Source organism: Pogona vitticeps, chromosome 7 (genome assembly GCF_051106095.1).
Source record: "Pogona vitticeps strain Pit_001003342236 chromosome 7, PviZW2.1, whole genome shotgun sequence".
Taxonomy (NCBI): domain Eukaryota; kingdom Metazoa; phylum Chordata; class Lepidosauria; order Squamata; family Agamidae; genus Pogona; species Pogona vitticeps.
The window spans coordinates 30,415,704-30,441,603 of NC_135789.1; the positions used below are offsets into that span (position 1 = coordinate 30,415,704).

Genomic DNA, 25,900 nt, shown 5'->3' on the forward strand with positions numbered 1-25,900 from the left:
TGAAATGATACCTTGTTCTCTTCCATGGATGGAACAATTGGGCCCATGGTTGTTGAGCCTGGAAGTGGAAGGCAAGACATCAACTCTCTCTGAGGCTTAGTGGGAGCAGCTGGCCAGTCAGTTACCTTGAAATCCCTAATAGGGCTGCTATAAATTGGTTCCAACTTGATGGCACATAACAACAACACAATAACAGCATATATATAACGGCCAATAAATATTTTTATTCATTTAACAAGAGCAACTGAAGGAAGTGTCAGTTGAGTTGTTTTGCTGAAACTGTTCTGTCTGTCTGTCAAGTAAGTGCAGGTGTGTTTATGTGATTCACAAACAGAAATATTTAACCAAAACTTTACATACAAATACTCTTAGAATATAGTCTTATGTGTATACACACACATACATATTTGCCATACACATACGCAGTTATTAGAATGATATCCCCAAAATGCTCAGAGTAGTTTCCAAGAGAAAAACACTGAATTGATTGCAGTTTCCATCATCCCCATCTAGCCAGTGGAAAAAGCCTCGGGTGGCTGGAAATCTGCCTTGCAAAGTGGTTTGGAACGGTCTGGCTCCCCTGTTTTAACAAAGGTTCCTTGAAACTAGCAGGGCCTTTTAAAGGCAAGGAGGTGGCCCCCTGTGGCGTCCAGGAAGCCGTTGGTTCGAATCCTTTCTCCTCCACCCGGAAAGAAGGTGCTTTAATTCGGAGTCAAGCCACTGCTCCGTTTTCCCCACTAGCTTCGTGTCCTCTGCGTTGGCTTGGGAGGTGGTTTTCTAGGACCCGGATGGTCTGTTTCCCGTCCCATCGATTCACCTGTAGATAGTGAGGAATCTGCGAGTTAAACTACTCCCGCCCCACGTGACCATGGGGCAATCATCTCCTCACCGCCTGATCACAGGGTCGTTGCGAAGGCAAGGGGCGCGAGGTGAGATCCTCTGCCAACCAGCTTCTAATTCCTTGAAAGAAAAACAAGCAAAAGGTAAGGGGAATGGAAATAACTCTGCACATGCTCCATGGAAGTATCGTCCTGGTAGAGAATTGTTTCCAGGATCTTTTTGAAGGCCTGATATAAAAAAAAAATGCCTATGAAATCGCTTGGGCTTAATTTCCCTAGAAAAATGCTCGTTTTCTAGTGTTATTGTTTTGGGTGATAGGTTTTGTAGTCCAGATCTCAAGAGGGAAGCTTCCTCCGCGCGCACTAACCTGTGATGCCAATGGGGTTTACAGTGTATTTCTGGGCAGGCGGAGGTTTGCTTAAAAACGCACCTCGCCCCCACCGGGAACAAAGGTTCACTCATTAAAAAACACACACACACACCCCAGATATTGACCGATGCATTATTTGTCCACATCCTGTTTAAAGATTTGGGGTTCCGAAAACCAAAAGAGAAAGAGAGACTGGAATACCTTTTTAAGGGGAGGGAAAGAGAGATTTACAGATTTGCGCTAAGTTTCTCTGGGGTTAAATCCCAATAAATAAAAGGAAATTTACTCCGGAGTAGACATGCCTAGAACTACGACATGCATCGCCTACGCCGGTCTGAGAAATTCTGACTAGAAGGGCGTGTTGACGAAAATCGGTTTCCGAAAGCGGGGCGGAGGTGGGGTGGGGGGTTGTGACATAAAAGTACTTTATTTTTTAAAAAATTGCTTAATTTTAACAATTACTATCATTTTGTGAAAAGCAACCAGGTTCAGAGATTATGGAGGCGCAGCTTCCCAGAGCGGAGTTAAAAGGGGATGCCAATAGAGTATAGCTCCCATCAGCCCCAGCTTTCAAGGACTACAAATCCCAGCCAAGGATGGGAGTTTTAGTCCCCGATTATCTGGAGGGACATATACTCAATTTTTATGTTAAACACCTGCGGGTAAACGGTGTGGGGTGGGACGCCTCCATTATAAACTTTCAAAATGCATGGATGGAAAGTGTCTTTATTAAAATTTACCATAAATTGATCAACTGTGCAAATTTTCTAGCTTTGTAGAACTGTTAAGCATCTAAGGTGGTAAAAGAGAGAGAGAGTCAGAGGGAACCAGACAGGGGTCTACTCCAAAGTTGAGCCTACTTTTGCTCCCAATATATAAGGGATGGCAGTCCACGAAACTCCCTCCATGGGGTGGGTGGATGGGGAAACCCCTTTTACAGCTGATCTGGGGAATAAATCTGATAATTAACAAGTGCTGGAAAGCATCAGTTGTATAAAAATACTGTTGTGGCAGCTGCGATGCGGCGCTCGCTTACTTGGGAGTAAACCCTACTGGATTCAGTGGGCTTAATTCCTGATCAAGCATGGATCAGTGTGATTCTCAGTGTGGTGTAAAGGATAGAGGATTCGGGAGGCTTGGGTTCGAATTCCGACTCAGCCATGGAAACAAATCGGGGGAGCGGAACTGGTAAAGCCACTCCTTAAATGTCCTACTTACCTTGAAAGCTGTTTTAGGGGGGCTATAAATCGGTTCCGACTTGACGACACAGAACATCGCGCGTAATGACCTTGAATGGTAAGCCTTTGTTACGGTATTGTTGTTATCCCGCTATAACTATCGGCTCGATGTTGTGCCGTTGGTTCTCTGCCCCGCATAGAATGCATGCAAGAACCTACAGGTTAGGATAGCCTCGTGGAGAACCGTTCCAACTTTCGGGGCCTGCATTTCTTTTAAAATTTGGAACCACAAGCCCAGGAACCGGCCCTGAGGAGAGTTTATCTCCAGCTTTCTCCAAAAAGTTTACATACAATTTCCCCCTTGACAAACAGTCTGGGAAAATGTGTTTATAAAGTTGTTAAACTCTGGATAAACTTCAGGGAAAAGAGTGAGGAGGGGGGTGTCTCTCTCTCTCTCTCTCTCTCTCCTGGCGTGTTGTTATTTTCCAGAAAGCTGGATTACTGGAAACATTTTTCTTTTAAAGACGGAAAGAACTCTAAACAGTCTGAAAAAGGGTGGGTGGGAGCGAGAGGGAAACCTCGATGGGAAATCGATTAAAGAGAAAGACTCTTTGAATAAGGCTGGCTGATAAGGAAAAGGCTCCTTGTGTAAAAGTTGATGTTTTTTCCCTAAAATTATGTCATTTATTTAGTTATTAATTGATCATTAAAGCCCAGCAGGTAGACAGGATATTAAAGGAAAAAGGACCCGGGAGGGAAGAGGAAAGCGAGTCTTTAGTTGCCCGAGGGATGACGTCACTCCGGCCTTCCGGTTCCCATGACGTTCTTCTTAGCTGCCTTTTAGACTGGGTTGTTTTATGGGGCGGGGGATCCTTTGGGGTAGCAGCATTGTTTAAAAGGACTTTTTTTCCCCTCAACTGTGACATAAGATGTGCTTTTATGATAAGAGAACATTAAAAAAAGACGGGGGGGGAGAGAACGGTGATAGGAAAGAGGGAAAAGCTTGTTATTGGACAGAGAGAGTGTGCGGAGAGGGGAAGTCCCATTGAATGCAATGGGCCTGAGGCAGCCAGCCTTAATTCTTCCTCCTTAACGTCTTGTGGATGCCCCCCCCAATCGAGCTGGGTATTCAGTTCACCAACCTAGGAAGAATGGGGGGGGGGGGAATTGTGTCAGCCTTGAGCTGGATACCTGATGCTGTGGGGATCGAACTCAGGTAGTGAGCACAGTCTTGACTGCAGTTTAACCACTGTGCCAGGATATAGTGGAATGAACTGCCTCTCAGGGTGGCAGGCTCTGCTTGGTTGGAGGTAAGGAAAGGTTAGATAACCACTACTTTAATTGTGTCTTTTATGCTCTTGAGTGGGGGAAGCATAGGCTGGAATCGATGACCTTTGGGTGCCCCCTTCGCCACTACAATTTTGTGATTTCTTGGCATTTTCGATTCTGTTGTGTGTGGATCGCTGGCTCCTAAAGGGGATTAGTAGCTGCCTACCTACCGCCTTTGAATCACGTTCCCAAGACAGCTTATCTAAAAAGAAAATGCCATCTAAATACCAATATTTTAAGGGGGGGTGGTAAGAATCTTATTGGTAGCCTCAGATCGTTGCATCCGTGGGATTTTCGTGGGCATTGACTTGTCATGCAACAGCAGATTCTGTAGGATTTAGATTGATGCCCTTCCAAACCAATACAGATCCTGCCTAATTCTGAACTCAGGAGTGCTTACTTCCGAGTAAACGTGCCTAGAGCTTGTCTGTAAAGATGCTCTATTTACGATGTTTCTGTTGCGCCTTTCTTCCGGGAAATTCAGGGAAACCTAGATAAATCCCCTAGTTTTTTCCTCAGGCCAACCCTGCGAGGTGGGAAAGGGAGGTTTACCTAGTGAGTCGAGGCCCCGCTGTCTAACCACTAAACCGCACTGTCTGTCGATTGAGAAAGGAGGGCATCAGACCAGAGGAGCTGCGTCTATGGGTCCCGATCCCGAATCTATGCACGTTTGCTCGGGAGAAAATCTTAAAGTTTCCAGGACACCTACTTCAGAAATCAGTGTGCAAATACTTGATCACAGACTTCGGAGTTTGATTTATTTGACTTCTATGCCGCCTTTCTCCCTACACTGGGACTCCAGGCGGCGCACAGCGCAGGAAAAGAGAACGACCGCTAAGAGAGGCTGCTCGTACATTCCTCCTCAGTTGATTTTTGTCTTTGCCTGTCTGAGGAATCTATCATTCTTCCGCGATTCCCTTGACTCACTGCCTTCGCAAATATGGCCTGCCTGTGGTTTTTATTTTTTTTTATTTTTAATTAAATTAAAATAAATTTCAGCGGGGAAGTTGATCGACTGTAAATGGACTTCCTAACCGCTTGAGTCCAGGAAATATTTTAAAGGGATTTAAAAGACGCTAGGGTTGCGTGTCAGCCCACCAGAACTGTGTGTGGGGGTTCTTTTTATTTTTATTTTTAAAAACGGGGAAAATGACATGTTTAAGGCTGCAGTCCTACGAGTTGGCTGCCAGACCGTACATCATCACCATACGGAGTCTAACTTGATAATAAGGAGGCTAAGGTTCCTGTTTCAATCAAGAGGACTGGAAACGTCATTTCTCTTTAATTTAGATTAAGGACCACCGCTCAGCGGGGCAGTTCAGCTGCTTTGTCTTGGTTAAATAATCCACAGCCAGGTTACAGAATAAAATAAGGCGTTCTTTTGCGTTTTGCCTACCGAGAGATCTTACCCTTGGCGTTTTGGGATTCCTGTTTCAGGAATGTCCGACCTGGGTAAAATACCGGAAAGCTGAGGTTCACACGTGCCCTGTAACACACGCGGGACAGGAGCAGCACTCCTCCATTGCCATCTTCCTGGTGGAACTGACAAGTATCGGAACGTGGGAATCGAATCCTTTTAGAAACCAGGGCGTTTTCAAAGGACGAGGGCAGCCTATTGGAGTTGGTATCCCCGTGATAACCCAGCCGCACAAGCGAGTCTCTTAAGAACGTGGGAAGCTGACCTATATCGGGGTCAGATTATCCATCTAGCCTAATACGGTGTATTCTGGCTGGCTCTTTCGGATTGCTCCGTGGTGCTTGTTTTTTAAGTGGAAAGCAGTGGGATTGAACGGGGAAGGAAACGCATTTAAACTGCTGAGTTATTATGGGGCTATAGTTCCATTTAAGCACACACTATACTTCTAGTCCTCATGACCTTGCTTTAAATAGGAGCCTCTACCATCTTATACGAAATTAGACCACGGTTCCATTTAGCCCCGCTGTCTTTGGCGTCGGTCTCCACGTTCTTAATTAAATATAAAATTTTCCGAACATTTGGCCCTTTTCCGTAGAGATACGGAAGACCTAATCTAGGGCGGAATGGCTGAATAATTTAAGATCCCTCCACTTTGTCACGCTAGTCATCGAATAATGAATCTGCACGTGCGAACGCGGCCATTACTGTGGGAACGCGGGTCTACGGGCATCATTGACACGTGCGGCTGAAGCCACCACAAGGAGAAACAGTTAGAAAGCAGGCAGGAGCGAACCTGGTCAGTAACTTAGGCCCCTCTGGCAGTTCCGTGTATTTTTTGAACTCAAGTTTTGTCTTTACTATGAACTGTGCTTTTACAGAGGTCGGGAGGCCCGGGGCTTGTTCGGGCTGCCCTGTTGACATCAAGGAACCTTACTTCCAGAGAAATATGCTTAATTACGTGATTGGCACTGATCATGCTTACTTTAATCATTTTTCCCATATGGAAATAGGGTGCAATGGTTAGAGAACTGGAGATCGAAGGGCGAGTCACTCATGAGGCTAGGAACCTCATTAACCTTGAATCCGTCTCTATTTTTTCTGTCTCAACGTGACCCCACCTCACAGGGCTGTTGTGAGGAGGCGGGCAGACCGGTAAGCCGCTTTGAACTCATTTGAGGAAAAAGTGAGTTACAAATCCAAGATAATAGCGGATAATACTAAACACGTTCTACTGGGAAGTAAACTTCGTTGAGCTTAATGAGGCTTACTTCTGAGTAAGCCTAAGTGCCTAGGATTGGGCTTTATGGGCCAGAGAGCTAGGAAGCAGGTTCTAGGTGTATAATTGATCCCAAATCCAATCAGAAACGGTGACAACTTTTCCTTTTGTCGTGTGAACGGGCCGGATTCTAAACCGGGTCTGAACCACGTGAGTTGAACAGGAAGAGGTATAAACTTTTTCCCTTGGGAAACAGAGTGATCTGAGGACTGAATGGGTTGGAGTGAGTTAAGGCTGCGATTTTGTCCTCCCGGAAATAAAGGTGTCCTTTTAACTGGGCTAGACTCGGATCTAGAATCTAGGCCCCGCGCTGAAGGCGAGTAGAAGTCTCTGCCCGGCCTTGTGTTCAAAAGCCAGTCCCACTGCGCTTCTTGGGAGCGCACTTCCCCTGCAGTGGGTTTGTTTCAGGTTAGCTGTTTCCTCGTTTCTTGCTTGTGAAATCGTATCCACCTTTTATCAAAAAACAAACAAACAAACAAAAAACTTTTTCCTTCTTTCTTTTCTTCTCCTCTCTCTTAAAAAAGAAGAAGAATGTTCCCACGCCCGTTTCCTGACTTCACAAACTTGCGGCCCCATATTTATCTCTCTCTCTGTTCAGATCGGATCTTGAATTCGACCTCTAACACCCTTAAACACCTCGCGATCAAGGATAAAAGCGTGACACGTCAAGGCAGAAGCGCGTCAGAGCGCCTTGCCACCCAAGCCCCTTGGCTTGAATCCCTATTAACTTCCTCTTACAACGAACAGCCTGTTCTTTGCAGCCTGCAGGCAAGTCCCACCGTATTTAAAGTGGGGGGGGGGGACTTACTTCCGAGCAAGGCGGAATCACGGCTGTCAAGGCTCGAAAGCGCGAGAACTGCCCTGTGACCAGCAGACTCTGTTGACTTTCTCCCGAGTCACGCGTTTAGGGGCAGTCTATGCCTCTCATTAAAAATAATAGAAGATTCCGCCTCCTGGATTCCTTTTCCCGGTGCAAAAATGGGGGTTCCGACTTTAAAAGCTTCCATGCTACCCCTTCTTGTTCCATCCGAAGAGAAGACAGCAAATAAAACTACATTTTAGCGCCAATAGATACAAGGAATACATAAAATGATCAGTTTCTTCCGGGGTGCGTCAGTTTCTCCTCTCTGCTGAGCCCCGAGGGTTTTATTTTAAAAAAATTCACCACCTGCTGATCTGAGATCTGTTTTTTCCAGAACTCCTTCTCTTCTCCTTTCTTGTTTTATTTTTTTTCCTCCAATGAAGAAGGGGGAACCCTTCGCCCCCCTTTATTTTACCACGGTTGGGGTTTCCCAGGAGAAGTGGGTTAGAACAGAGATAGCTGGATACACGTGCTTTCTTCTTCGTCTGAATGATTTTTCTTCGGTTGAATTCACATCCATGTCTCTCCCTCTTCACCCAAGCCCACCCCCTTGTCAACATCAACACAAGCACATCTCCTGGGATAATTCCCCTCTCCGCAGTCCATTATCAGTTGGGAGAGTAAACTGGTAAGGCTGGGTGGTGGCGGTAAGGGCAAAATACAATTGAATGACCTGGCTAGAAATTCGGTATATTTTCCTACCTGCGCACACCTGAAAGGTTGATACAATCAGATCTGGAATGCATAAACCCCATTCTAGACATATCTACTCGGAAGTAAAAGTCACTGCGTTCACTTAGGCTGGCTCCCAAGTAAGTGTGTTTAGCCTCTCAGCTTTTAAAGTAGTATCATTTATTTTATACAAAATATTTTGCCCCGCCTTTCTCCTTAAAGAGAACCCCAGGCGGCATACATCCTTAAAAAGACAGTATTTAAAAACTGAAAATTGCTGACGACTGTGATCCTTTCTTTATTAGATTTATTGATCCATCTATTGACCTCATCGTGAATCAACATGTTTCAGAATTAGGGTGTTTTTTAAAGCAAAACAAAGCAGACCCCTGAACCGGAAAGGAAGGATGCGGAATTCATAAATATATCCGGATTCCTTTACTCTTTTATGCCTGATTATCTCGCCTTTGGAAACCAATCCCGCTTCAAAACCAACCTAGAACAGAATCAAGGGAGGTCAATAAATCCGATATGAACACGAGATGTTGAACGGATAGGCCACACCAGCGTTGCGACAGCCAAATGTTATTTTCTTCACCTCGCCCCTCAAGCTAATTTTTTTAATGGAGAGGGCGGCGGACTTTTGAAACTCTAGCTGACAAAAGTCCTGCCCCGTACTTTATAAAAGATAATAATTTGTTCTGATTTGGAGTTAGGTTTTGGGTTAATCTCGCTCTCCTCCTTCTCCTTGCATAAAACGATAAAGAGGTCTAAGGAGGTCATCAAGTCAAACCTCAGAGGTTTTTCTGAAGATATTGGATTATTATTTTAAAGGGGATATTCTGGGATTATGTAGTCCCCCCCCGAAAAAGTACTGTAACTTCTCCAAACTTTGGCTTTCTTAGTCTTCTCTTTCAGCAGGAATTACAAAACTTGGATACCCCCACTGCTATCAAATCTCACTTTTCCCAATTTCTGACCTAATCCCGATTCGTTTTCTAAAACTGGTTTTAAAACGGGGTTAATACTTCCAAACCGGTAGGAATTCGGAGCAAATCGGCTGCCCATCGAGATAACGTTGCTCCCGGACTAGGACACAGATTCAGAGGTGTATGTAGTTGGTTCTTTTGTCTTGCGCCCCCAGGGGAATAGACCGAGCGAAGCCCGGGTGGAAAAGAATTCAGACATTCTGGACTCGAGTTCCTTCTGCATAGCCGAATAAGCTGGAGTTGCTCCGAGTCCTTGCAAACACATGTAAATCTCCTTTGGTTCCCCCCTTCTTTTTTTTTCATTTTAGCAGTATAATCTTCAGCTGGGAAAGACTGCGTTCCCGTTAGAATTAAATTTCTAGGAACTAGAAATCGTTACTAATCTACAGTATTGCAAATCGCTGGGACAACAAACCACCGGTGTATTCAAATCTTCAGCCCATTAGACGCCCAAGGGGACTCGTTTTTCCATAATTCCTGGCTCTCTCCTCTCCCCACGATGTATTTGATGATAAAAAAAAAAAGGGGACACTCTTCGGAGGACCTGAGTCAGGCCTGGCACCCCTTGTTGCTTTGTTCCTTCTTTCTAGGGTTAATTGTAAGCCTCCCGGGGCAGAGGACTATTTTCTTTGCTCTGTCTCTGCCTGTTGTCCTGACCCCATTGCAATTATCGATCCGCTGGATTTTAAATATTGATTAGACTGTAAAAACACTGGTAGTAAGTGTCAACTTTCTACTCCTCTTCCCACCCTCCTTTTTTGGTTCCTTTCTTGGGACGCTTCATGGATCATAAATCATCCTTTACTGTCCCGAAACGCTTACAAATTGGTGAATCAACCCTCCAGCAGATATTTTGAGCTTGTCCCATTCCCTTGAATTATTTCTAGGTTGCAAATGTCTCTCTATAGACTCTCCACGGGGCAGGGGGGGGGGAGGAGAAAGAGGTCGCCTATGCAGTTTACCCATAAACATTCATATCTATTGTCTACATCCATACATTAATATTAGTACTGTACTGCATTCATTTCCCAGGCAGACGTGTTTGCCGCTTAGAATCTGGTGGCCAGCAAGTGTTATTTCGAGCCTGCTCCTGTTATCTTGAATAACTGGCAAACCGTTTTTTTTAATGGGGTGTCGCTGAAATCCCTTGAATTATGCTCCTCCCCGTATTTCCTCACCCCAAACCGGGCACCAGGTATAGATAAAAGCTGTGCTTTGGTGTGTGGGTGTATCTTAGCGGGTGATCTTAGCCCCCAACATTTCCTGTTTCTCCCGAGAGGCGAAACATGTTCTCCAAAGGGTACCCTGGAGTGATTTGGAGACTCTAGTGCACTCTAGACATGGTCAGGGGCACCATAGCCTCCGCCCCTTACTTCCTGGGGTCCCTGGGGGGAGGCGGGGGGGAGAGAAGGGGGAAGGGGCGTGCTCAGCCTTGGTGCTGGCAAGGGGGGGGTTGAGTGCTGTTTGGCATTAGGCCAAATTAATCTGTCTTAAGGGCAGTATCTTATTATTCTAATACTACCGTATAACTCATCTCCCCTCCCCTCCCCTCCCCAGTTTAAGGGGAAGGGGTTGAGAGAGGGGGGGGCAGGCCGAGAGGCGATCGCAGGGCAGGAGGGGAACCCGTTCTTATCACCTGATTCCGTGTATACAGAGATGGAAGTCTTAATGCACTTCCCCTGCCTGATTTTGGGAGGGGGGGGCAGGCAAATAAAGAAAATCGTGAACCATGTCGGGATCGCTCCAAAAACGCCCCTTTTGGCCTTTTAAAATATGACTGAGCCTCCCTATATAGGCGATTTCTGGGGGCCCTGAGATGCCTCCCGCCCACCTTCGCGTCTTGACGAACATTTGAAACGTGTCCTTGCTCCAGTTCAGCGGAGGGGCGCGTCCTCTCTTTCACCACCCGTGTATGAATTGCGTCTCTTGTTTGGGGGTGGGCTAGAAATTTCAAGGGGTGGGGAGGCGAGAACCAGAGCCTTTCTACTTTCTTTCTTTCTTTCTTTCTTTCTTTCTTTCTTTCTTTCTTTCTTTCTTTCTTTCTTTCTTTCTTTCTTTCTTTCTTTCTTTCTTTCTTTCTTTCTTTCTTTCTTTCTTCTTCTTCCCTTCTCCCACTCCTTCGTTCACTTTCCAGAAACAATTTGAATCAGCGCGCCGATCTAAACCGGAGTTTTCTCGCGTTAGGAGGAGGGGGGGGCGCGAAACCGCATTTAAAATGAAGCCGCGGTGGGGTCTCGAGGTTTTGACCCACGGCCGTTCCTGGATAAAACGGGCTGATTTCGTAGTGAGACTTATAGGCTCTGAGAAATTCCTGCTCGGACAGATGGGCCTTGTAGTCCGTCCACGTCCAGAAGTCTATTCGCAAGCAAGGGGGAGCGCCCTCTCTCCCCCCACCCCCAGCTCAAACGATAGGGAAAATCCCTGTTCGTTTCTCCTCAGGAGTAAGTCCCATTGAGTGTAGTGGCTAAGTGAGCACTGGATGGCAGCTTTACACGGAATTATTGACCCATTAGACCCGTGGGACTTACTTCCGGGGAAGCATCCCTGAGAAGGAACGGTGAGGGGATAATGTATATACTGTATTCCTTCTCTCCTCTCTTCAGAAAAGTCTCCCCTCCCTCCTTATAAATAGCGTGAAAGAATAAAACTTATGCCAACACACCTGTAATGTAATACACTCTCTCCCCCCCCCCCAAAAATGAGGCTTCCGTGGGCGAAATTGGGAAATCGTTCTTTACCTGAAGGTGATAGAGAGGGAAGAATTTTCACCTTACTTCCCAAATGGATCTTTGTTTTTAGTTCAGAAAGCGACCCCTCCCCCCCCAAAAAAATACCTGTGGAGCACCTTCTAGGAAATGCAGAGAATCCTACTTAGGTTAATAATAATAATAATAATAATAATAATAATAATAATAATAATAATAATAATAATAATAATAATAATAATAATAATAATAATAATAATAATAATAATAATAATAATAATAATAAACAAACAACAACTTTAGGGATTTGGTTAAAACTTTTATCTGAGTTATATAATACCACTCAATACTTTTACAGTTCTGATTTATTATGCCTGTTGTTTTATTATAATAATAATAATAATAATAATAATAATAATAATAATAATAATAATAATAATAATAATAATAATAATAATAATAATAATAATAATAATAATTTATATCTGAGCTATAAAAGTTTGATTCATTGAGTTCAGTTTATTTAAGACGAGCAGCCTGGATTGGTGGCTGTCTGGATTTTTAGCTCTTATAAGAAGGTCGTGTGGACAGTGAAAAATGCCTATCTAACTAATCAACCTATAGTTATTACGTAGTTAAAAAGGGGAATTTTGCAAATATGAAAAATAAACGATTCCGGTTTGGGGGCGAAGCCTCTCTTTAGAAAGGTGGGAGTAAACCGAGCAGAGGATCGAGGGCCCTCCAAATGCAAACGTGCTGTTCACTTCCTTGAGAGAAAACCTGCCGGATCTCAAGAGGTGGGGCGCCTTTGCCACCGGCGGCGTTAAATCCCATGGAACGCAACGGGGCCTACGCTGGAGTAAACTTGGCCCGAGGGCCTCGAATGCGGGGGGTGGGTGGGAATAAATCGCAGCGGGAAGAAGCGTAGTAGTAATAATAGTAATAATGACAACAACAATAACTACAACAATGGGCACAGTCCGAAATATTGTATGAACATTGACTGGTATTAGTTAATTTTAGAAATCTGGTAGGCGGTGGGGTGGCCTTTCTCCCTCCTCTCCTCCACCCCCGAACCCTCCCCTCCTTGTTGATCTGCTCTGGGTACAATCTTCCATCCACTTCCTATAGAGTTTGAGCTGATCCGGAGAGGGACCGTGTTCCAGGAGGTGGGTGGGTGTGTGTGGGGGGGTATGTGTGGTTGGGAGTGCTAGGCGGCCGGGAGCGGAGATGAGGTTGTCTGTGTGGGGGGGTGGCTGATTCTGGTGAGAAATGTTACTTCCCTCCATCATCCGCAATTTGTCTAAGTGGCCCGGACAGGCTACCAGCAGCCCCGCTGGCTGAGGTCAGAGAGACCGGGTTGCTCTGAAGCTGGAGCAAATTGGGAGAGGTCCCCCTGGCCTGCCTCCTCCATTTGGGGTGGGGTGGGTGGGTGGGGGAGAAGCTAAGCCCCAAACCAGGGGGGTAAGGAGGGTTGGGGAAGGTCCGCCATGTGACATGAGGGAAATATGAAGCACTTTGACAGGTCTTAAACGGCCTGGCGCCAGGGCCGGAGTCTGCCGGGCTAAATATAGACAAGGGACGGAGAGAGGAGATGGCCAGGGATGGAAAGGGGGTGAAAGCTGGGGGGGGGGGGGGGAGAGAGAGAGAACGACCCTCTGAGAGGAGAAAGGGACAGCCCCCCCCTTTGGAAACGCTCCTTCTTCCACCCGCCCGTCGCTTTTTGCCAGAAGGATACACTTTTAAAAAAAAATAATAATCATTTTTACGCATCCGCTTGCGTAATGTTTTACGCACCCGGTTTTCCTTCGTTTTCTTTCAAAAACGCGAACTTCCCGGGTCTTCCGCCTCCAGCGTTTCTTGCTGGGGGGGGGGGAGGGCAGCATCGCGTCTCTCTCTCGCTCACATCACGCGCAGCTAAGCATTAATTTCACCCTCTTTTCAAGATACCTCCGTCACTCCCAACAAAGAGGGTCTTCTTGCGCCTTCGTTCCCCTCCTCGTCCCTGGTTTTTATATCTTCTGGGTGGCGAGAAGAGTCGTAAGAAGGACGGTGAACAACCGTGCAGGAGGTTTTAAATTAAGATGCTCTGATTACAAATCTCCGGATAGCTGCTAAAAAAAACTGCTTTTAAATACAAACTTGGGTTATCTATGATATTCTTCTGCATAGAGTTATTTTTTTTCCTTTGGGACTTAGAAATGTGTGCCATGCCTAGGTAGATTCACGCAGCCCTGAATCCTAGCCTGGAGGCCGTTATTTTAATTTAATTATTTTAAATCGTGGAGGAGGCGAAGGAGGTGATTTTCCTCTTGCTTTCCCATTTTTTTTAAAAAAATATTTTTTACTTTTAAATCAAACCAAAGAAAGCCCGTCTCCCTCTACAGAATAAAAACTCAACGGCACCAGTAAAACTTGAAATAAATCTGTGCCATTCCCCCACCCCACCCCTGTCTAGCCCAGAATCCCTGCTATGGGGTGGAGGGGAGGTTGAAGGAAGAGATGAGGGAGCCATGAGGAAAGAAAGCCGCATTGAAGAGGACAAGATAAGTTATTTAGAAGCCCCAGAAGGTTGTAGGCAGAGAGAGAAAGAGAGAGAGAGGGAAGGAGGGAGAGCCAAGAAATTATTAGATCAAAATACACTTGGGAAACAGAGTAGGGGTGGAATGGGCCATTCCAGCTTATTGGTGGATTAGGGGGGAGCTTAATATAGAAAATGGCTGGGAACTGAACTTTTGAGTATGCGATGGGAGGGGGGGCGAAATCTAAATCGCCATAATTTCCCCGTCTATTAAACCTCCATTCTACTGCCCTGGTGACCATATTCGACCTGAAGCTTAAAGTAGGTCTGCCTCACCCCACCCATGTTTCCGTATGGTGTAAACTGTGGCTGGCTTCTTCTAACGTACACATACAGAAATTAATATATTATTTACATTCATATCTACACAGAGAGAGAGAGAGAAGGAACAGCCTGAGGCCCGTTCAATGCACAATACTAGATTTACTCTTAGAAATACACCAAAACAACTGTTTCAGCAACACCTCCCAAAAAAAAACACCTCCTTAAAAATATATATATAAAGACAATTGTATATGGGATATGTTGCATTTTCCTTTATTGATCTCTCCCGCACACCCACCCACCCCGAAAGAGTGCATGGCCGTGTATACAAAATAAATACAATAACTGGAAGGTGCAAACACGAGAAATCAAGATACACCTTTATCAGAAGACCCCCCCAAGGAGAGAGAACGCACCTGTCATGGCATCAAAGGAACTTTAATTATATAATGAATCTGTTTATATATAATAACACTGTATGAATATATTTATGCACAATGATACACACATATGCATAGGGTCTGGAAAATATGGAAAGATTAAAAATTATTTATGACCCAAAAGTGATCTTCGATCTAATTTCTTTCCATGGGAGAGGGGAGAAAAGTGGAAGCGAGACACGCTGCTGACTTTTGCTCCCAGAACATAAACAGATTATACCGCTCAGCTCCTTCCTCTCCAAAAGCAGGTGGAATCCCCTTTTGCTCTCCGTAACCCTGTTTATTTCTGGCTTGGTTTGCTGCCTTGCAATTATTACATTGATTTATTTACATTTACAGGAGTTGGGTTGGATGATCCACAGGATCCTTTCCACCTCTGCAGTTCTAAGATCATAAGACTTAAGAAACCCACTGAAGGATGCCGTTTTCCCCTCCCAGGAATTAGGAAAGGTTTTGTCTATTTAAAAAAGAAAAAGAAAAAAAAATTTAGAGGTTCTTCATGTTACATCTAGTTACCTGGAAGGAAGCCCCATCCCACCCATTCCTGGAAAAACAATGGAGTTTTCTTCTCAGAAAGTATAGTTCCTTCATTGGGGAGGTCCTCATAGGGGTTTACTTCTAAGGGAGGACCCAATCCAGTTCACGGAAGGATGCTATGCCCATTGATTTTGAAGAGAAGGTTTGGAATTCTGCCTGCCCACGACATTTGACGTTTGTCAGATTGACATCAGGGAGAACCGGACTTTTTCCACTTGTCTCCGATTGTGGTAAAGTGACCTGAAATAAAATTAACTTTTCACACACCCTTCCTTCACCCCTCTCTTGATCCTGACCCCCTATCTTTAGAAAAATAATGGTGAAACAGGGCATGTGGGTCCAAACTGTGTCCCCTTGGAAAATTTATTTAGAAGAAAAAAAAACGTGAAAGGCCTTCGTAAGAGGGGGGAAATGTATGTGTATCAGTGTTCTTTCCTTGGATTTGCATTTCTCTTTAAAATCCTTCCTGCCTAGAGAAAGGGGCTTCACCTTAAAAAGAGGGGGGGGTAGATGGGTATATTTGTGGTGGGGGGGGTTGTAAATAAGATCAGTGTTTACACATTTCAAAGTACTTTTTTTTTTTTTTTTTTAAAGCAGCTTATATAGTTATTCTTGGCGGTGGTTAAGAAGCACCTTCTTCCTAGAACAGAAAAACACTCCTGTTTTCCCCACTCCTCTGGTTATTCCTTAGCTGCTTTCTGAGTGACAGTGCCCTATGTCAAATTGTAATTTGCTTTGGAGTAAATCCAGTTGCAACCTAAGAATCAGAGCTGGCTTAAGATGCTAAATATGAACGAGAATCCCAACCTAAAACCAGGTGGTCCCCCTTATGTGTCCTGTAGTTATACCTGAAATTCTGGCTCACCCGGCCTGCATCCGTCAGGTCAAGATGAGCCATATCGTCCTTGAAACCTCCTGCAGCCGTAAATCTTGGAGACTTTCAGGTGCCACAGGATTCTGTGCCTTCTGCTGAAGTCAGCTAACATAGTTATCCCTTTAAGAAAGGGTGTGACTTGAAATCTAGGCTTGGTAGATAGACAAGCGAAAAGGTGTCCTTGCTTCCCTCTAATTTGTGTGGTGAATTCTGGGCCTGAAGGCCAGAAAATATATTTTTTTCCCAAACTCGAGGGAATATAATATTCCTATTGAAGCCTTGCATGGCAATGCGCAAGTCATAACAGTAACTGGGCAGTGTGGCCCTTCTTCACACCGATGCCTCTTGTGTGTCTCTCCACACACGCCCCACAACTGGGAAAATAAGCAAGAGGGCTGGAAGGGTGACAGGGGGTTAGATCCATTCAAAGCCGAATCATGCGGCTTGCTCTAGATTTCTTCTCCATTTGATTTCACTGTCTGCTGCCCCGCAAAGACCTGAGAACACGGATTGGTTTTTTTTTCCTGGATCTCTCTTGAAACATATTTGCCCCAGAGTGAGTGCGAACATAAACTTTAAGCTAGGGCATTTCCTTGGCCCCATTCTCAAATTTCTCCTGCCATAAAGGGGGGGGGGGATTCTGATGGCTTTGTTCACTGCCTCCCTCTCCCCCTCCCTGCCAGTCTGCACTAGTTAGCCCAGGTTGTCACCAACTGGAGACACTCTGTCCATGCTCAAGGTGCTGCTTTATCCAGGCTGTACATACAAGGCTCAGGTGAAACCCTGGCAACAGATCCGTGTACTGGGGGGGGGGGGCTTCCCCGGCGTCCTACTCTAGATCAATGAAGTCAATAGTCAGACGGAGGTATTTTTCAAGGGAAGGTGTGAGGAAATGAATGAGGAGGTGGACAGGTTAATCCTACATACCCAGGTACCTGAGAGCAAACCCCATTGAACTCAACACGGTGTACTTTGGAGTAATCATATAGAAGAGGACGTTGTAAGCTTCGCCCTGTACCTGACACACATCCCAAAATCTTTCAGGTGTGAATTGAGGAAGGCATCACGCGCCTTGGCGACGGGAGTCCTATTTTTCCATTCTTTATGTCATCACTAATTAACAATATTATTAATCTCATTATTAATTATTAGTTTCCTGGTTATTATTAACCTATTCCCCTCTCAAAGTCTTAAATGTGGATTGTGAACTCCCCCGGGGCAGCTTGCCGACTTTTACGATTTCGTTATCTAAAACATTTCTGAGCCGCCGCCTTTCTCCCCGAAAGGACCCGAGGCGGCTTATCCGTCAATCTTTGAGGTTCTTTCTAGCCCCAATTCGGTCTGGGAATGAGAGGGACAGAGGAATGGTGATGCAGAGGAGGGAGGGACGGGCGGGCCTAGGTTTCTACCTCTCCACTCCCCCCCCCCCACAAATACACCTTTCTCTCTCTCTCCCTCTAAGTCTGCGGAGAAGCGGAGGGGGGGGCGGCGGCTGGGACAAGGCAGCGGATCCTCCTTCCACCCGCTCGGTGGACGATTAGAGGCGGTCATCTAGGGGTTAGCCCGGCTGAAGCGAGCCGACTGTGCAAAAAGAAAAAAAAAGCAGAGAGCGAGCAGAAAAGAGGGGTGGGCAGCCGGCCGAGGTTGCTCAGTCCCTGCAGAAAGGCGGCGGTGGGAAGTGGGGGGAGACACAGCTTGCACGCCCCTCTCTCAGTTGAAGCGGGGTGAGCAAGAGGGGCCAGAAATTCCCATGCGCCCAGATAGATCATCAGAACCTTGTTGGCGGTGGGTGGGTGGGTGTCTCTTTTTTTAAAAAAATTCGCTTTTACGCAAAAAAAGCCTGTCGGACGCCTTTGCGCAAAGGGGTTTTATGTACAATACATAATTTACAAAAAAAAAAAAAAGAGGGGGAGAGGAAGGTTCTGCGCTCTTGTCACTTTTTAATTGTGGACACTTCAAACTCCTGGCGCCAAGGGGCTCTTGACTCAACTCTCCCCCCTCCTCCCCCCCCCCTTTCCCTGACGCCAATCAGGAGAAATCTCCATGTGGACACTAACTAACACAGGGCCGTCCTTTAGGGTGGGTGGCGGGTTTCTAAGAGGGGCTGGTCTGGGAAGCAGAAAAGAAAGATGCGTCTCTCTCTTGTCCTCCCCCCCCCCCCAACGCACACACGCACACATGCAACAAACACATCACCGCTCCAATAATCCCCGGTCAAACAAACTAGGCTTTCTTAAAAGATCGCCATCTCGTCTCTTTGCAATTCTCTTGCTCCCCCCCCACTCCCCCCACCCGACTGCCCTATGGGGCGGGCAGGGGGAGGAAGACCTTAAACCAATCCCCTTTACCCCAGAAAGATGCGGAACAAGCCGCGATCCTCCGCAAATAAGGCCGATCCCTTAAAAATGGGATTTAGGAAAGGTACAAGGGGGAGAGACAAGGGAGAGAGCCTGAAATGATGATGATTTCAATAAAGAAAGCCCATGCCTCCCTCTCCCCCCCCCCACCCCTCGTCTCTCCTTGGAAAACCCTCCAGAAGAAAATAACAGAATGCGTCCATTTCAGTTTCAGTCTACAGATTCCTGGGCGGGCGGGAGGAAAATATATTGAAAAAGATTTCCAGCGAGAGCCTCTCGTCTCCAAGTCCAGATCAAGGAGAAGGAGGGGAGGGGGACCGGAAAGAAGCGAAGACCCGCGATCCTAGGAACGGCACTGACTTGGGATTTTCTCTCGAGTAAACCAAGGGAATGCGAATCGGGGGTTTTCCTCCGTGGCCGCCAAGCCAGGAAAAGAGGTCGGAGGAGGTGAAGAGAGACGGGAAAGTTATAAAAGGGCCCAATTAGTTTGTGAGGATCAGGAAAGGATTGGGGTAAGGATGAGCGAGAGGTGTAGAGTTGAGGGTGCCCCCCCCGCCCTAGCGCTGGGATCCAGAAATCCGTCGAGCCAGAACACCCGAGAATTTACTGGCGGGTTTTTTTTTAAGCCGTTAAAAAAATAAGTCCCAATTTAGAATATTTGGAAGGGGACGAGATTCCCAATTTTCTTCTGGTTTATTTATAGGGGATGCTTAAAATCCTTGGGAAATGCAAAATGCAGGAGTTTGTGGGTTGGACGCAGTATCATCTCATGACCCCCTCCCCTTCTCGCCCGGCCGCTCGACCCCCACCCCACCCCAAATTCAAGGCTACGCCACCGTTTCGGCCGCCTTCCCGTGTGAACGCGAGTTGATTTCCAAGGCTTGAACTCCCGGGTGGGGTGGAGGGGAGGACCGATCGTGGGTCGGGAGTTTCCAACTCCGCCTGCGTTCACACGCGCCGGAACGCGTGTTGAGACCGCCGGGGGGGGGTGAGGGGGAGAGGCCGCCGGGGATTCTACCGGCTTGGGTGTCTCTCCCAGCGACCCCACTCTCCCCCCCACACACAAGATCGCTTCGCGCAAGATCCTACGCCCTTGGAGGCCCCCCCCAACTCACTCACCCCGCACCGGTATAGGCCTGCCGTGAAGACTTCCTCGCCCCAGTCCGAGCTTCCATCGCCTGTCTGGTGCTTGGGAGAGGCGGTCTTAAAGCGGCGATTGCCCCCCCCCCCCCATCTCCTGAATACGCCAAGATCCACTTCGCTCCCCCTCTCCCTACGGCTCCCCCTCCTCTCCCTCTCCCCCCCCCCACAAGCCACCGCTGTAAAGACACGCATCCGGCTCCTCGGCTCGCCCCGATCCGGCTCGCGGGAGATGGAGCGGTGTATTGGGGGGGGGGGAAGGCTGCTCCTTGCTGTGGGTGGGCCCTCTGCTCCCTTTCTCTGCCGGAAAGCTTGCCCCCTTTCTTCCTTTCTTTGCGGGTGTGGATGAGAGTCTTTCGGCCCCAAGTGCCCCCCCTTCCCTTCCTTTCTGAAATTTGGGACCGCGGGGGGGGGGTGCGTGGAAGAACAGAGGGTGGTCGAAGAAGGATTCTGTGTCGTCAGGAGAACGACTATCATTAGGTGCCGGGTGAGATAAGAAGTGAAGGGAATGCTGTAAAATCATTGCACTGCCAGTGTCTCAGTCCCCCTCCCGTTAAAATATTGCCTCCTTTTTTGGGGGGGGGGTACTCAGGAGTAAATCCAGCCGCTCTCCTCCTCCAGCTCCGGCGGCTGGGGGGGGGGGTTCTGGGGAGTGTAGTCCGTCAACATGATAACGTTCCCCAGTTGTAGATCTCCGGAGGGGGCCAGCTCACACAGCCCTGCCTTTAAGCAGGCTTACTCGGGAGTAAATCCCCCTTGCGTTCATCTTCACTTGGGGTGAAATATCCGAGAGTCATCGAGGCAGCCGGTTTACGGAGAGCAAGCCTAGAGAGATAGCTTTGCTCCGGAGTAAAGTCGTAGTGCGTGCGAAAGGATTTACTCCCGTGTAAACAAAGCGTTAGGATCGCGGCCCAAAGCCTGGCTCGTTGGCCGCCGAGCTCCCTTTGAAGGAAAGCAGAGGAGAACGGATCCCATGCATCCTGACCCAAGTTGCGTTTTTGTGTTCCAAGCAGATATTAGGGCTTGACAAAATTAGAGTTACAGGTGAGTGCAAGAAACGCGCCCCCCCCCATTATAAACCTGCAACCCAAAAACCATCACAACGGACTTCGGCATTCATGCTCCTCGGGGCAGCTCTCTGCCTGCCCAAAGACGGCTTTGTTCTTTTCGATGTTATTCCTGCGCCGCTTAATAGAACGCACGGACTTACTTTGATTCAATAAGAGAGCACCGAGGGCGGTGAATTATATATGGCAAGCAAGCCTGCATCCTTGCGCCCGAGAACATTCAGTAGGGCTAGAGAGACACGCGGGGACTGGGCAAACGGCGAAGGAAGGGTTCCCACGTTCACCGACCTCGCGAGTCTCCCTATTCACAGGCAGGGAGATTAGAGGACGGCTCAAGTGTCCATTCTGGCCAGAGGGCACCCACTGAAACCCACGGGCTCTTCGCCTCCAGCCCTATTGACTTCAGTGGGTCTCCCCTGAGTATGGAGTCATCCGGATCCAGCCTCTTCGGTGCGCCAAACTCTTTTCTAGACACGGGAAAGGCTGGTTTCCGGGGCGGATGGAGAAGGATCAATATCTACCCCGACAAAATAAACAAACCAAAATCACCCCCGTCCCCGAGACCTTTTAGGACCCCCCCTTGCCCCCTCACTCAAACGCCCCCTCCCCCGTTGACTAAAGGCTTCGCCCTCAAAGCGGGCTGGTGCGCCCGGGCGCACAGCGTGGAGCGGGCGCCCCATCTCGGCCTCGGCTTCCGAGCGCCTGGGCCAGCAACCCGCAGCGCTTGGGGGGCGGAGAAGGGGGGGGGACCTTTTCTTCCCTCTTCAGCCACGAGGAGAGAGAGAGAGAGAGAGAGAGAGAGGGCTCTGGAGGCCTTGCCTCTTTCATTGGTTAATATTTTATTCTGTTGACATGTTTTCTTACTGGCGATCTTTCCAACACCTTTTCTTCTTCTCTTTCTCCTCCTTCTCCTCCCTCCCCTTTTCCCTTCCTTCCTTCCTTCCTTCCCTCCCCTCCCTCCCTCCCTCCCTCCCCGATTTTGGCCGGACCTGTCAAAAACCACGCCTCTCGGCCGCCACAATTGGTCTGCACGGGCGTAAAATCCACAATCAGATGGGCTTGGCTCATTAGGGCGGAGTGGGGGGGGGGAGAGAGACAGAGAGGTGGGAACGCGCGGTGGCGCGCGCGCGCCCGCGGAGGGGATCGGAGTGGTGTGGGGGGGGGTTGAGCCAGCGAGCGAGAGGAGGAGAGGAAGGCTGGAGGAGAGGAGGGAGAAAGGAGGAGAGAGCGAAGAGGTGGAGGCGTCAGCGAGGGCGCAGAGCCGGGCGAGATATAGGTCCCCCTTTTCACACGCACACGCGCACACACACACCTCACCCAGATCGAAACCCGTCCTGCCTCTCGCTCTCTTTCCCCTCCGCCTGGGAAGCGATGAAGCCTCGGGCTCCCGGCTCGGCTGGCGGCGTCGGTCCAAATCCGGAGGTGCTTGATCCTTGACTCTCTCTTCCCCCCCCTCCCCGCCCAGCCACCCCAAAGCGCCGAGGTTTGGTTTCGGTTTGGGCTTGGCGAGCGAGCGACGCAGGGAAGGCGAGGCTGGGCCGGCTGCCCCGTCGGAAACGGGGGGGAAAAGTCGTGCGCCGAGGCGAGGACAACCGGCGTTGGCTTTCTCCCTCCCTCTCTCGCTCAGGATCGAGCCTGCGGGGGTGTTTCCTCCCCCCCTCCCGTTCCTCGCTCGGAGGGGGAGGCCAGGAGTTTTCTTTCAAGCCTGCAGGTTGGGGGGCACCCGAGGCTCCCCCTGGACTCCCCCCCCTTCTCGGCGCTGAGCAGATCGTCTTGAGCGGCGCGTTTACACGGCGTCGCTTTCTTCGGAGGCGTTCCGAATTCACGCCGGCGAGGGGATTTCTCGGGGTTGCGTTTTTCTTCCGCCCGCCCGCCTGCCCCCCCCTCCAGATCTGGGGCTGAAGAGCAGCCCAGACCCCCTTTTGGCTTCCCGTTCGCAAGAAAACCCGGCAGGACTCACCGGCGCCTCGGCGACCTCCAGAAGAAAACCCAGGTTCCCTCCGACCGTTTCATTGATCTCCGGTGCCTGGGGGAGAAGAGGGGGGGCGACATCCTCCTTCCTTGTCTCCCCTCTCGTTGGGGGGGGGGAGGAATCTCCCCTGATCGCGGCACCCCAGAAGAAAAAAACAGGGTGGAAATGGACTAACCAGTCCGCGGGAAGGAAACCCAGCAAGGAAGCGAGACCCTTACGCGCGCGCACAGAGACACAAAATCCCCAGAAAGCAGAATTGAAATTGACCAGCCTTTCGCCTGAACTCGCAGGGAGAGGCGTGTGAGTGAATCCGCGCTGGGCTTGTGGGCGGGGGGGGGGAACATTGCAATTGACAAGTCCAGCGAGCAGCAGACCGTCGCCTCTCTCCTTCTTCTTCCTCCTCCTCCTCCTCCTCTTTCGCCTCCCGCCCTTCGCCGGCTCCCCAACCCCTCCCTCGCTGGAGGGATCGCCTTTTTTTCTCCGGGAACCGTGGATGTCCTGATGCGAGACCCAGCTTTTCCGGGGACTGCGATGGCTTACCACCCGTTCCACGCGCCCAGGCCGTCCGATTTCCCCATGTCTGCTTTCTTAGCGGCCGCCCAGCCTTCTTTCTTCCCGGCTCTGGCTTTGCCTCCGGCCGCCCTCACCAAACCACTGCCGGATCCCAGCCTGGCCGGAGCCGCCGCCGCCGAGGCCGGCTTGCACGTCTCGGCGCTCGGGCACCACCACCAAGCCGCTCATCTGAGGTCGCTCAAAAGCCTGGAGCCCGAGGAAGAGGTCGAAGACGACCCCAAAGTGACCCTGGAAGCCAAGGATCTCTGGGATCAGTTTCACAAACTGGGCACGGAAATGGTGATCACCAAATCGGGAAGGTAAGGAGAACCGGCTGCTCTCCGTTCCGCCTGCGGTAGCAATAACAGTGATGATAATAATAATAGCATTTCCCCCCTTTGTATAAAAGTAGCAGCAGTTAGCAGCAACAAGAAGTAACTCGTGAATCAGCTTGATTTCTAAAGAGGTTGCAGAAAATCAAGCTCTTTCTTTAGCCCCATTCAATTTTTAATATATATATTTTAAAATATATTCACAATACATATTTTCCACCCCAGAGCATCTGAGCTACTCTACTGCCAGTGGATCTCCCTGAAACCAAATGGAGTTTCTTTCTAAAGGGTTGCTCCTCTGTGGTATGGTTGGGCCACTTTTCTCCCAAAATAAGTACATAAAAGGCCTGCCAAAATCCGGAGAGGGTTTTCTTTAAATGGGATTTAGGAAGACCGGTGGTTGTGAATTTTCCACACGGACAGGAATCTCTCTGTTGGGGTTAGAGAGAAAACATATTTTAAGGACACTTCCAGGCACTTAAAAAGTTTTCTTTTAAATTATTATTATTATTTCATAATTTGAGCCCCATAATCTTAAATTACATTTTGTTTACAAAGTGTTTAATTGTTCTGGGGTGTTGTTATTTTTTTTTTTTAATCCCTTTTGGTATCTGGCTGATACCTTCAGATCCTTGTCCTTTTCTCCAAAATAGGCTGATTTCGTCAAGGAAATAATATAGGTTTTTGGTACCCCTGTAGAACAACTCGGATCCCTAGACTTTAAATGCCATAAAGCCAAAGAGCAGGACGACCCGTCCGATCCGAGGCACGCTGACCAGCGAGCAAGCGCCCCTGGAAACCTTTCAGAGTAAAATCAGGGATCAAATGAAGGGAAGGCCACAGAAGAACTTAGGAGAGGCAGCTTCTGTCCTCATTGTCCCCTCTCCAGAGTGTTACTCGTGAGTGCAGTTTCTGGAAATAATTCTGACCAGGTTCCCTTCTATAACCTGCAGTGGGATCTCAAAAACCTAATGGAATTGAGGGGGGTGTCTGTTAAATTACTATATTTTTTCCATCTGATTTTTGTGAGAGGCGAGAGATCTATGGCTTCTGCTCCCCTGGTGTCTTTCTCCAGATAGAATCAGTGGGGGAAAAAAAACTCTTTTATACTTAAGACAGGTTTCATCCATTTCTCTCCTCTTCCCCCCCCCCCTGCAAAGGGGTGTCTTTACTATTTTGGAATTTGCTCTTTGCTTCTTCTTTTTTTTCCTGGCTAGGGTCGAGCCAAATTTGCCCTCCTGAAAGAAAAGAAGAGGGCCGGCTGGGGCTTTGGTTGGTGTTTTTGAATTCGACAGGGCACCCCTGGTAGCTGTAGAATTAAACAACATTTTAAAAAAACACCCTGCAGACATGTAACTGGGTCACTAGACCTCTATATGCTCTATCCAGATTATAACTTCCTTTTGAACCTGGGTTTTTAAATCTCTAAGCAGGAACCTCTTTTATCTATATCTTTTTTTCCTCCCCCCCCCCTTTTCATCTTTGTTTTGGTTAATCAGTTCCTAAAATAGAATTCCAACTTGTACACGGCGGGCCAGCCGGCGTTCGGCCCAAGCACTTCATAGGAAATCCCATAGAATGGGATGTGACTGAACCACAGAGTAAAAACCTGTTTCTAAAGCAGTCAACCCTGTACATAGGAGCTGGGTATTTGCATGGGAAAAGAACCGTTCATTTTTAGGGTGTTCCGCCACCCCCCTTTCAAAAGTATATCCTGCTGCAAAACAAAGTTTCAAGTTTGCTCCTGTTTCACAGGAAGGGAGGTATATGTTCCTTTAAATAAATAAATAAATAAATAAGCGAAAGGTTGATGATTAAACCCTAGCCGCTTTTAATTTTTTCCCCTAAGGCCTAAACAGAAGAGCTGTCCCCTCAAAAACTGGGTTTACTCGCAACTTCGTTAAGGCTCAATGCAGTCTGGTCTACAGATCCCCTGTGATCCCGGATCTGTGATGGGTCAAAGTCATTCCCCGGATGTGCAGTGGGGGTAGATTTCCCCTAAGATTGTGTGTGTTTTAGGATCAGCTGAGATCCTATTCTTTTTTTTTTGGCAGAACGTAACGTCAGATTCTTGCGACTCAGTGGGTTTACGCAGAAGTAAGCCACACCAAACTCTGTACCTTCCCCCCCCCACACACCCCAACCT

General features: G+C 48.1%; 1 protein-coding gene and 1 long non-coding RNA gene across 3 annotated transcripts in view; one reads left to right on the plus strand and one right to left on the minus strand.

Moving 5' to 3' along the window:
* Positions 1–200: 200 nt before the first annotated feature.
* Positions 201–21,496, minus strand: LOC140701752 (uncharacterized). Its single transcript, XR_012080718.2, has 2 exons — positions 19,811–21,496; positions 201–960 (listed from the first exon to the last, which is right to left on the minus strand). It is a non-coding gene; the product is annotated as an uncharacterized LOC140701752 (long non-coding RNA).
* A 748-nt stretch (positions 21,497–22,244) lies between these two features.
* Positions 22,245–25,900, plus strand: part of TBX2 (T-box transcription factor 2) — a 29,996-nt gene continuing 26,340 nt past the window's right edge. Inside the window, exon 1 of one of the 2 annotated variants that reach the window (XM_020786836.3) lies at positions 22,245–23,742. In XM_020786836.3, the coding sequence (XP_020642495.3) occupies positions 23,372–23,742 (371 nt within the window). In that variant the 5' untranslated portion in view covers positions 22,245–23,371. Of the gene's footprint in view, positions 23,743–24,957; positions 25,852–25,900 lie in introns of those variants that run through there. The other variant, XM_020786835.3, reaches the window with a different exon arrangement.